The 12,075-nt window shown below is 47.7% G+C and overlaps 1 protein-coding gene across 1 annotated transcript in view; it reads right to left on the bottom strand.

Annotated features, from left to right (window-relative positions):
- Positions 1-12,075, bottom strand: part of CLSTN2 (calsyntenin 2) — a 573,838-nt gene that overhangs the window by 10,678 nt on the left and 551,085 nt on the right. Inside the window, exons 11-16 of the mRNA XM_081302788.1 lie at positions 9,408-9,556; positions 7,201-7,418; positions 3,583-3,753; positions 2,941-3,086; positions 2,689-2,812; positions 1,776-1,960 (exon numbers count right to left, since the gene is read on the bottom strand). Of these exons, the coding sequence (XP_081158914.1) occupies positions 1,776-1,960; positions 2,689-2,812; positions 2,941-3,086; positions 3,583-3,753; positions 7,201-7,418; positions 9,408-9,556 (993 nt within the window). The remainder of the gene's footprint in view (positions 1-1,775; positions 1,961-2,688; positions 2,813-2,940; positions 3,087-3,582; positions 3,754-7,200; positions 7,419-9,407; positions 9,557-12,075) is intronic.

Raw genomic sequence — 12,075 nt, 5'->3', positions numbered from 1 at the left:
GAGGCAATTTGGGAGCTGACCTTTCTTACTCTGTTAAGGAAACATTAAGGGTCCCGGGGACTCCTTTCTCTTCAAGCTAACTCCTGGGGCCTGCAGAAAGGCTTTCTGGGAAGGAGGTCTTTTGATGAAGGGAAATTAGGGGAGACACAAGGGCCTGAAGATCAGCCGATTCCAGACATGAACTGCAGGTCAGCGTTAGTGTAGAGGATGGGAGTACCATCCAGTGGGGACTGAACCTGTCAGGCCAGGACTTGTCTGGCATTTCCAAAGCCAATCTAAATGGAGCTTTGCAACTTTGCTTCTCCATGAGAGTGCAGCATTTAATCTTGCACCCCTTTCTAGGATGAAATATGATGCCGCTGGGAGCAGAAGACCTTCTACGCCGAGACTCAGGTGTGCTGTGCCTCAGAAACATTACTTTGGAAAGAACAAAGACCAGGTCTTAACTCCCCATGCCTGCACTCACCCCTTGGCTTGTGTCCTCAAATTGTACCCCACCTTTCCAGTCCCAGTCTCCCCCCACCTTCCCTCTCTTCCTCCTTCCCTCCCTCCCTCTACCTTTTTGGTGATTGCAGCAAAATCTTGTTTCTAGATTCATTTTGAGCTGGTGAACTAGATCATAGAAGAAGTGTCTCTTTGCTTGGCTACAGCCTCTCTCTAGAATGTCTCTCTTCTACTTTGGTTCCCCCAAATCCTACCTGTTCCTCAAGGCCTCCCTTGGGCAGCCTTCTCAAGCACTGTTCTTCCCTTCACACTCCAGCCCCCAGGGCTCTTCCTACTCAACCTCACTGGGCACCGACATCTCCAGGTTCGCCCCCGCTCCCTGGTCCTCAGACTGCACTTCATTTCCACATCTGAGGCTCAGCGTTCGGAGGATGGTGTTCTGGAGTCCCCACAGAGGTGGGCTCAGCACTGTTCCCACAGCAGGTGCTTAGAGAAACAGAGCCACAATGGCATGGTGGCTCTGAAATCAGAGCATGAGACCAAAACTGGGCAGAGGGCAAAACTGGGGACAAGGCTGGAATGACCACTTTGTTATTTCCCATGACTCTTCCTGATTGTCCCCTACTTCTCTAAGCTCAGCACCCAAGGGCAAAGGGCATGAGTAGGTAGCTTTCCTTGGTAGTTGTGCAGAGCAGGGGTCTTGCACAATCATGGACGGATTTGGGGGCTGCCCACTGACTGAAGCGAAATGAACTTTAGAATATGACAAGACAGTTTGAATACTGGTCCTGGGAACTCTATTTCTCTATTTCTCTTCTCTCATGTTTCCCATCTTGGTAGCTGAGGATGATGACCCTACTTCACGGGGTGCTGAATATGGAGCTCCACATACAGGGTCTGGCATAATGGGGAGCTTAATAAATGGCAGGTTCGCTGTTGTATTTTTTAGCCTATTCTGAACTCTGCAGCCACTCTGGAGCAAAGCCGGGTAACTCGCACTGTCAGTTAATCAAGGATTTAATACCAAGTCCCAAAGTGTTAGTCAGCGCTGAACCACGGGAGAGACAAGGAATAGACACCATGTGGTTCCTTGCCTTAACAGATTTCTGGTTCCATTTGTGGTGTGAGAACAATTGCCACATTTTTAATCAGAGAATATAATTGGTGGCAAAATACGGTCTGACCAGGTTGAGAGGGAGGGAGAAGCTGAGACAGGAAGACCTGGTGGATAGACAGCTGGATGAAGGGACAGACTCTGAGCACAGGAATAATTGAGCTGGGTGGAGAGAGAAGCACCCAACCCGGAGTTCCCAGCCCAACGGGAGTCTCACCTCCATGGGGTTGACCGTGATGGTCAGCGCAGAGTCGTCCCAGTCCATCTCGGCCTCCTTGGCAGCCTCGGTCTCCTGCATGAAGTGCTGGTGGGCAATCCGCACTCGGTACACGCCCATGGCCACCACAAACACTAGCATGCACACGGAGATGATGATGACCACTGTGGCGACGCTCGGGACCACTAGGAGGAAGGAAGCCACGTGACAGGATGAACAGAGGCCTAGCGCATTCTGCGATGGAGCATGAACCAAGCATCCATTCTTGGGTTAAAATGCACTTCCCCCCAGAACTCTGGGTCAGCCCCTGACCCTGTCTGGGCTATACTTTCATCCTCTATGTAGCAGAGTCAATAGTTCCTGTCTGTGGGTCATTGCAAAGAATATGTGAGTTTCTGCAGAGGCACAGAGTAGGTGTTCAATAAATGCTAGCTCTCTTCTACCTCAGGCTTCTCCCTTCAGATTACAAGGGAGCCCTCACTGAGACCCAGGTCCTCTAAAGTTTAGAAGGGAGAGACACAAATAGCTCCAGATGACACACTATGGTAAGTGCTCCACAGTGGTATGGACAGGAGACTTTACAATATGGTGTGTGTGTGTATGTATGTAAGCTATCTGTGTGCGAGTGCATGTAAGGGCTTCAGGCAAAGCTTCATCCAGAGCTAGACCTGAAGGTACTGGTTTAATTTTGTAGCAACCTCAGCTACTATGTATTGTGTGTAATGTCTCGCTTACTTGACTGGATCCCTAGGGCAGCCGGGTCCTCCCAGGAAGGACCCATATCTTCTCCATGGCAGGATGCCTCTCCACAGTTCTGAGTGCCTACAGCTGCTGCCACCTAACTGTTTAGTGGACAATCTTGAGTCACAGTGACCACCCCGCATCCTGAGGTCCCTCCTCTTAGGTGTCCTACCTGAACTGCGCTGGATGCTGCTGTGGGACTCGGGGTGATGGACAGACTGGAGGAAGGGAGGTTGCACAATAAGGTGGTTGACATGCTCCTTGTCTGAGGCTCTGACTTCGTGGAGGACACTGACCTGGGAAGAGCAAGAAGGGGTGATAGTCACCAGGAGTGGCAGGTGGGCCAATTGTAATAGTTCTCCTGAAAGCACGAGGGACTGAACAGGTGACTCAGGGCTTCCCCGACAACGCAGGGTGTCCCCACCTCCAAGTTGAACTCGTTGCTCGTGTAGCGCCCGTTGAGCTCTGAGCACTTGATCCGGAACCGCCGGGTGTCAAGGGACGTCGGGTGCCAGTTGCGGTAGCGGATGTGACGCAGAACCTGCTCGTAGCGGCTCATGGAGCCCACACCTGTGCCAAGAGACCGCACTTGTCATCAGGAAGCAAAGAAAGAGGAGGAAGAGGAGACGGGGGAGACAGGCTGGGGCTGCTGGAACTTGTGGGTCTTGTGAATCCATCAGGGCTAAGAGGTCCAGATGTTAGGGGTAGACAATGTGCAGAGCAGAAGTTCCAAGGGACCAATGAAACTGAGTGGAGTGTTTCCACATAGACTGGTTTCTACTGGAATGTTTGGGCCTCAGTCTCCCAAATATTGCCGTAACATTGGGATCCAACATTATAGGAGAAGTTTCCTGCTGGTTTCTACAGATTTTGCCAGGAGTTGGGATGGGGGACCATACTCCTAGATGCTGAAGTAGCTCTCCAAAGGAGAGTCTAGACACCATGCCCTAATATCCAGGGTCTCCAGCTGGCCCCAGGGCTGCCTACAGGTGCCGCCACACCCGGGCCTCTGTCAAGGTGGTGCAGAGAGGACCCCTGGGCTGGGGGGTGCTGAGCAGGACCTTACCATAGATAGAGTAGCCTGCGGTGGAGTTGGTGGCATCTAGGTGTCGCTGGTGTAGCTCACTGTGGCTGAGCTCCAAGCACTCCTGCCGAGGGTCCAAGTCCCCTCCAAGCACCAGAATGTCACAGAAGTCTAAGTTGTGAAGCATTTCTTCTAGGACTGCCGATTTGGGAGCTGTGGGAAGGTGCGGGTGGGGGACACAGGCATGAAGACTGCTGGGACGGCAGCCCTTGCTCCTCATCTCTCTTCTGTTTGCACCGGGGCTGGGGCGGGAGACGAGGCTGTGCCATCCCAAATACCAGGCCCATCGCGCACCTGTCAGGTGGCACTGAAGCTGGGTGGCATGAATTAGTGGGAACGGCGTGAATACGATAGTCAAAAGATAGAGACTGGAAAGCAGCTCTACCTCCCAGAAGCTGTAAAAATGTTAGATAAACTCCCCGGCACTCAGTTTCCTTGTTCCTGGAGAGAGCCAGGGTCTTGGGAGTATTGAAAATAGTGTCCTGCTCAAGCTAGGGCCTCCATTAGCCACAGCCCTCAATTAGGGGAGAGCTAAGTGGCCTGGCACCCTGACCTCACAGCTTCGTCATGTGGCCATTGTGTGTGTCCGTCTCCCCCACCAGGCTCTGGGGTTCTCAAGGGCAGAAGTACCTGACTAGATCCCCCATGTCTGACTCAGGAGCTGCCATTGAGCAGTTGTTACTAGGCATGATTCAAATGGAGCTGGATTATTAATTCATAATCAATTAAGTCAGCACAATATAACCAATAATTAATTGATAATTCGTTAAGAATTGTGGGTTAATCAGTTGTTCAGTCTGGTGGTCCCTGCCTGATTTTATGACTCCAAGTTTCTCAGAGGAACACCTGAGTATTTGAATTGTGGACATTGCCTGGCAGTTCTAAATTAAAATCTCATCTTAATATAAAGGTGACTGGTATTTGTGGAGGGTTGGTCTGTGCCAGGAACTATGCCAGCACAACCCTAATAGGCATGAAGGGGGTACTAGTGTTACCCCATCCCACCAATGGGGAAGTGCAAGGTCACAGGGTGGAGCTGCCCCAGGTTATACAGACTCAGGGGGAGAACCGAGCTGGACACCATGTTCTTCTGATCCCAGTTGGGAAACTTGTAACCCCTGAGCACTTGGTCTTCAACTGCTCTTGAAAGATTTGTGAACCGAGTCCATTTGAATAAGTATATTTCTTCATCCCCAAAGCAGGCTAACTATATATTGTGTCTTATGAAACATTCATGAAAATAGAAACTTAAAAACAGGGATTCACAAAGGATAATTATTTTTAAAGAATTTTTATTTTGATTAATTTTTTCAATATGTCTAAAAGAGTTTTGTTCTCATTATATGTATGTTATTATAAATAATTTCTATAGATTTACTTTTTAACTATTCGTCAACCACAGTGGTTTCATGAAACGTTAGCAAGATCTGAAAACCCAATGATATCCACTGGAGACAAGTCTAACATTAACAATAGTGTCAAATGGCTTCTCACAGTTTTTCTGCTTCTTTGCAGCTCATGGGAAAGGGGTTAGATCCTTCCGACTCCTCCCTCCCAGTGCGAGTGACAGCCCCAGCGCTATTTCCTGTGCTCTCTGTTGCTGGTATCATCCATCCACAGTTCCCTTGATTCCATTTTGTTGAAGGGACCACTGGGTTCAGGTGAATCGGCCAAGCTGAGCCCTTGGGGAGCTCCTGATCTAGTTTAATAGACAGATCATCACCTCCAAGAGCTGGAAATGTTGGGTGCTAAAGGGAAGGTCCGGCAGTCTGCAACGTCCAGAGTCGGAGACTGGTCCATCCTGGGGCTCAGGGCAGTGGAGGACAGAGGTGGGGTGGTAGGCAGAGATGTTTGCCAGCAATAAAGGGGCTGAGGAAGGGAATGACCTTCCAGGCAGAGAGGAGAGCAGAGGTGTGAACTAACAGTGTGTGTGTGTCGGGAGGGAGTTCCTGTCCTTGGCACCGAGATCACATAAAGAGTGAGTCAGTGAGGGCAGAAGATGACACTAGGGCCAGTTTCTGAGGCTCCACAGCAAGTGCCATCAGCCTGCTTGTTTAAGACACCTATAATCATGATTATTCCCAATAACAATAAGAGTAAAAATTTTAAAGTACTAATAATAATTTACTTTAAAATTTAAAATAGTACTAATAATAGTACTTGGGCACTTGGCCGTGTGCTCTGCATGCACCTGTCATAAATAGAAGGTGAAATGTGCACCCAGATAATTGCTTTCCCCGTGCTGCCTGGGTATCAGTGTCAGATGCAGCAAATCCAGATGTTCTTGGGCTGTAGCCACTGAGGTCAGCAGGCCTTCCTTTGACTGGCTGGCTGATTTTAGCCACCAATGAGGGCAGTGGCAAGAGGGATGTTCACACGACCTAATGCACCTTGACACATAACTGGGAAGCCACCCTGCCCAGACCAGTGGTGAAGCATTGTCTATTTTTATGAGCTCAGAAGGGCTGCCTCTCGAGCACCCCATTCGCTAGGGACTGGTGTGGTGGAAGGCAGTGGATAATTAGGATTATTATAGAAGCAGTTCTGCAGGGACTCAGGCCTACTGGCACCAACACATCATTAGTAGTGGCTTTTGGAGGGAGAAAGGAGGGTTGAAAGTGTTCTCTTGGAAGAAGCAGAAAGAACAGATCTCAAACAGATGCTTTCCTTAGAACCCTGGGCCCCTCTGGTAACAGAAGGAAGTCTCTTCCCCTCTCCTGCTTTCACTACCTCCTTCCTTCCCCCGGTTCCCTGCCTGCACACACAGTAGCTCTCAGTGCAACGAAATCTTTCTCCCTGACAGATAATTTACTCTTTGCCTGAGCAAACCTCCCAAGAATGGAACCTTCCCGAGAGTTTAGAGCCATGTTGCTGAGTGACTTCTAACTTCTACTGCATTTATATTAATAAAATAATATTTTGTTCCTTGTGCATCTTTAGCTTTTTTTCTGATGCTCATCAGAATAATGCTTGCCCATTTTTTTTTTTTGGCAGTTTCAGAAAAGTGAAGGGAAGCAAAACAAATTGACTCTCCTCGTGCATCTCGAAGAATATCACTCACTCTTAGGCAGTCTCTTCTTTTTGGTGTTTCTCTTTCTTTCTTTCTTATTGGTACTGGGGATTGAACCAAGGTACTCTCTACCATGGAGCGACATCCCCAGCCCTTTCTGTTTGTATTTTGAAACAGGGTCTCTGTACATGGCTGAGGGTCTTGCTAAGTTGCTGAGGCTGGCCTCGAATTTGAGATCCTCCTGCCTCAGCCTCCTGAATTGCTGGGATTACAGGTATGTGCCATGGAGCCTGGCCTTTCTTGTTTTTCTTCTTACATAGTTGACACCTTGCTAAGTGGAGATATTGTGTGATCCTACTTTTTTGACTTATTATTTAGCATCAATGGTGCTTGTGTGGGTGGGCCATTATTCTCCAGTCCATCTATCCCTCCCACCCCCCATAGTTCATTTGGGGTTTTTCCCAGCACTGTTTGTTTTGCTCCTGTGCACTGCCCCGCCATGGTGAACGGCACTGTTGTCCTGAAGCAGGATTTTATATGGCTACAAGAAATGAAGCGCACCTTCCCCACAACCCCATAGGCACCTGTACCTGTGCTTTTCACGTCCCCAGGAGCCTCAGCCTTGGCGAAGGTGCTCACGATCTTGATGTCGGGGAAGAGGATCACTCCTCTGGAGCTTTCAAACTGGGAGGCAGGTCTCCAGAAGCGATCTGTGCCCTGGAGGGTGATCTGGGGCTCGATGGCCTGCAGGACCATCACATAAGCATCCACATCAGGGATGCTGATACACACGTCTTCCCCAAAGCACCTGGAAAGACAGTTTCAGTCACAGCGCTGACAAGTAAACGGTCCAACCGTCCGCTCCAGAGCTGTGGGTGAGCTGCTGGAGTCTCGGAGGAGATCCACAGAGCTTCAAAGCTACATTATAGTCCCAACTACCAGCAATGTAGGGATTTCAATGGTTGGCTCCTGGGAGGAGTGGGTGTTTTTTATGCAATCAACAAGGAACTATTAAAGCTTTCATTATCCTTTAACAAAGTAATCAATGGCAACATTAACTAGATAGCAACTGCTATATTAATTGCATTAGTATTTAGAAGCAAATTGTTGTCTCACTGGTTGGTTGCAGCCAACTTATTGCATGAGAGCCCAGAGCTAACGTCTCCTGCTGCAGGGTGTGTGTTAGATTTCTCTGGGAGATTACACAAGTGCGCCTCTCCCAGGGGTGGGGACAGACTGCTGTGGCTCCTTTCTCCTGATGCATTGCCACAAAAGTATCTGAGAGGCTCAATGGCATGACCACAGAGTAAAGACTGGAAAGTTTGACAGATGGGGGTCCACAGCCCGACTCTGCCACTCTTAGGCTGGGAGACTGAATAGGGTGTTCCACGGCTGTGAACCCCAGTCTCTTCATCTATATAATGAGGATAAATATAATCGTCCTAGTATTAAGAATCTAGAAGCCTCTAGAAAAAGGCTGCCCAGAACCTGCCTCATGGTTTGGGATCAGGAAAGTTTAGTGGGTCTGTCTCTTTCATTAGACCTCAGGGTGGCCCTTGTGTCACTGGTATTCCCCAATGTCATCAAGGCAAAATATTGGCTCAAATGGTGAACCCTGGGTCAAATGATACCCCTGGAGGCAGCCATCATCTTGCATGCATTGGGAAGGTCCCCAAGGGAAGGGCCGTCTGGGTGGATCCACTGACAGGAATTAACGGGGTGGTACCTACAGGCAGGTGGGATGTGGTTGGAGGAGGTAGGTCACTGGGCTATGCCTTTGGGGTTTATGTTTTGTTTATTTCTGCCATATCCTGAACTGCTTTACTCTCTGCACCCTTCCACCATGATGTTCCGTCTCACTTTGGGTCAAGAGCAATGGAATCTGCCATCTATGGACTGAGACCGCTGCCAAATATATGTTTCCTCTTTGAAAATTGTTCTTGCTGGGTCTTTGGGCCACAGAGGCATAAAAGTTCCTCTCCCCTGGCAGTTTCTGGAAGCCTGTCTCAGAGCTGCTCACTGGCCGGTCTGAGCCCTTTCTTTGCTCCAATGTGGTACTGACTTGGAGGTGCCCACCCGACCCCCAGGCCTCCAGGGGTAGGAAGGACCCTTCCATTGCCTCCTGAGTGTAACTCCTCCTTCCCAGGCCCCAGCAATGCAGTCATCAATAGTCCATCTTTCCCCATTGTTCATCTCTGAGTCGTTCTACTCTAGGTGCCTGGAGACTCCATTCCCGGGAGTCTCTCTGGGGCCTTCTTCCTGATGGCCCTCCCAGGTAGCTGCTCTGGCTGGGAAGTGATTTGATGGGCCATAAGTGTGCTATCCAAAGATGGCAGTACCAGTCTCGTTTCGTTAATTTAACTCATCTCCCTGGGGACAAGAATCATGCCCTTTCTTCCTCTGGCTTTACCTACAGTATTCAGGAATTCTGGGAGGCTGGGTTGATTTGTTTAATTCAATTTAATAAGTCTTTGCCAAATGCCTACCATGTACCAGGGCAGGCAGTGTGTCTTCAAATCAGACCACTTCAAACCCCGTCTTTTGAGAATTTATAGGAAGCCATCCCCCCAGGCCTCAGACTAGATGCAGAATAAAGCACAGAAAGGTGGATGCAAGTTGGAGAAACAGTGTTTTCCTTAAGAAAGCACGAGGAAGACCAGATCCATCGCAGCAGCCTCCCAGTGAGAGCAGAGACATGAATAACTGCAAATCCTGTTTCACAAGGGAATGTTCCCAAAGCAACATCCCTGCTACCTCCAGGATGGTTAGGGTCCTAGACAGACTGGCGTCCACTCACTGGACTTTGGAGGAGACTCTGAGGCGCCGCACGCCTGCCGTTGGGAACTGCCTGGAGTTGATGTAGGACACCTTCTGGAGGGCGCGGTTGACGTTCCCAATGTCGTCCCCTTCCATCACCAGGATGGACTGCGAGGGGTTGAAGTGATACTGGAAGACAGAAGTGGGGGTTCACAGGAGAGAGTGGTCAGCCATAGGCAGAGTCCCCTGGAAGCTCTCCAATGCCATGAAAAGACCATGAGGTCCCCATAGGCATCCTCAGAGCATCTGCAAGTGAAGTGTGAGCACAAATGGCTGCTTTCAACCTCCTGAGCTGCAGAGCAGCTCCTGCTACTCCCTGCTGGGCTTTGGGAATCTTCTCCCGAGTTTTCTCTAGGGACTGTAAATTCCCAGTAAGGTCAGCCTGAACCACAGGATGGAATTCTGAAAACCCAGTCAGAAGCCTGGCCCGAGCTCCTCATTACCTGGGTGGTCTAGTCCAGCAACTTCTAGCCCTTGATTGCCCCAACTTGGGTGTTGCCTCCTCCTGCTGTTCTTGACTCTGGCCTTGAACGGCTCCCCAGTCCATCCTGTACTCCACTCATGACCTGGTATACATTTTCTTAGCGTCTAAACTTAGGGCTCATTTTTCAGTTAATTGCTTTCCTTCTCTTTCAGACCTCAAGGTTTCCCACAAGTTTAACTGACCTGCTGCTCACGTGTGGGTTCCTCATCTATCCAGCCTCTGTAGTCCCACATGTGGTGGAGACCCAAGTGTTCCTTATTGAGTGGCCTGGGGCCTTGAGTTATATCCAGATCCTTGCTCCTTCCCAGGCCCCCTGAGTAGTTGCTCTTCTTTGAAGGGAACATGGAGAGCTGCCTTTGTATTTCTGTGAGTTAGTGATTCTGATCCACTGAGTAAGTATTATTTGGAATTATTGTCAACAGGATGGTAAGAACATCCTGTGGATTCAGATTATATACCCAAGGCTCAAGGGGTCATGTCACAGGTAAGGGGGGATGGATACATTTTTACATAGGTACCTGACTTAACATATATACTTCGGAATATATCGTATACTCACTCTGTTCAAATGTATATATAAGTTAAGTGAAAAATATAGGTCTTTTTCCTACGTCTCATCCATCCAGTTTCCACAATCTGATCCCACAGGTAAGCACTCTTATATTAATTTCTCAGTAGTAAATTGCATTCTTGGGCAGAGTTAGTTGATTCCTCTCCCAGAGAGAGGCCTACACATGTCTATCCTATTAACCCGGTGATTGATGGTACCCTTCCCCACAGGATACACATTTTTGCCCTGCTGCACTCAGAAGTGGTCATGTGGCTTGCTTGCTCAGTGACATGTAAGCAGAAATATCACTTGGTTCACACTGAGATGGAAGGTTTAATAGCCAATCCATGGTTTACCATGTCTCTTTCTCTCTGCCATAAAACCCGCAAAATTCCTTTAGTTCTTGGTCCATGGGCCTAGTCTCACAGTGAAGGTAGTATGTATTAGAGACACAGCCAATCTGCAGTGCATATGAAGCACAAGTAGTAAAAATTATATTGTTAAGCTTCTAGGATGTTAAGTCATTTGTTACTGAAGCATAACCTAGCCTATCCTGACAGTTATACTTAAGCACTCTTATATATTATTATTGAACACAGATTTTTGCCTTTGCCTTTCTTATATCAAAGGTAGCATATTACATGATGATGTATCATACTTTGTGTTTCTCACTTAGCTCATATCTCTTGAATGTTTCTGTTTTAGTACATGAACAGCTTCATTATTCCTTTTTATAAGATGTGTACTATTTTTTATAGATAACTGTGATTTTTTCTCATATAATTTCTTATATAATTTATCATATAATATAATTGTGCATTACAATTATATACAATGGTGGGTTTGTTGTTACATATTTGTACATGCACATGATATTAAAATATAATTTGGCCAATATCATTCCCTAGTAGTTCCCTGTCCCTTCCCTCCTCTCTGTCGCTGGTTCCTTTCCTCTACTTTACTGACCTCCCTTTGATTTTCATGAGATGCACCATCTTCTTTCCCTTTTCCTCCCTAGTTTTCATATAGGAGAGAAAACATACGACCCTGGATTTTCTGAGTTTGACTTATTTTACCTAATATAATGTTCTTAAGTTCAACTCATTTTTCTGCAAATGACAAAAAATACAAATTTTTTCTTTGTGTCTGAATAAAACATTGTGTGTGTATGTGTATATATATATGTATATATGTATCATGGTTTCTTCATCTATCCTCCCATTGACAGATACCTGGGCTGGTGCCAGTTTGGCTATTGTGAACTGTGCTTCTATAAACATGGGTGTGCATATCTCGCCACAGTGTGCTGACTTTAATTCTTCAGGATAAATACCAAGGACTAGTATAGCTGGGTCAAATGCCTACTCTTCTGAGCAACCTCCATACTGATTTCCACAATGGTTGCACTAATTTACAATCCTCCCATCAGTGTAAAAATGTTCCTATTCCTCCACACCCTCCCCAGCACTTATTATTGCTTGTATTCTTGATGACTGCCATTCTAACTGGAGTCAGATAAAATCTCAGTGTCATTTGGATCTGCATTTCCCTACTTGTTAATGATGTTGAGCATCTTTTCAAGTATTTATTGGTCATCGGCATTTCTTCTTTTGA

This window comes from Spermophilus citellus (genome assembly GCF_964194105.1).
Source record: "Spermophilus citellus genome assembly, chromosome: 7".
Taxonomy (NCBI): domain Eukaryota; kingdom Metazoa; phylum Chordata; class Mammalia; order Rodentia; family Sciuridae; genus Spermophilus; species Spermophilus citellus.
Note: the sequence above shows the minus strand (reverse complement) of the source record. Positions and strands in the feature narration are given on the sequence as shown.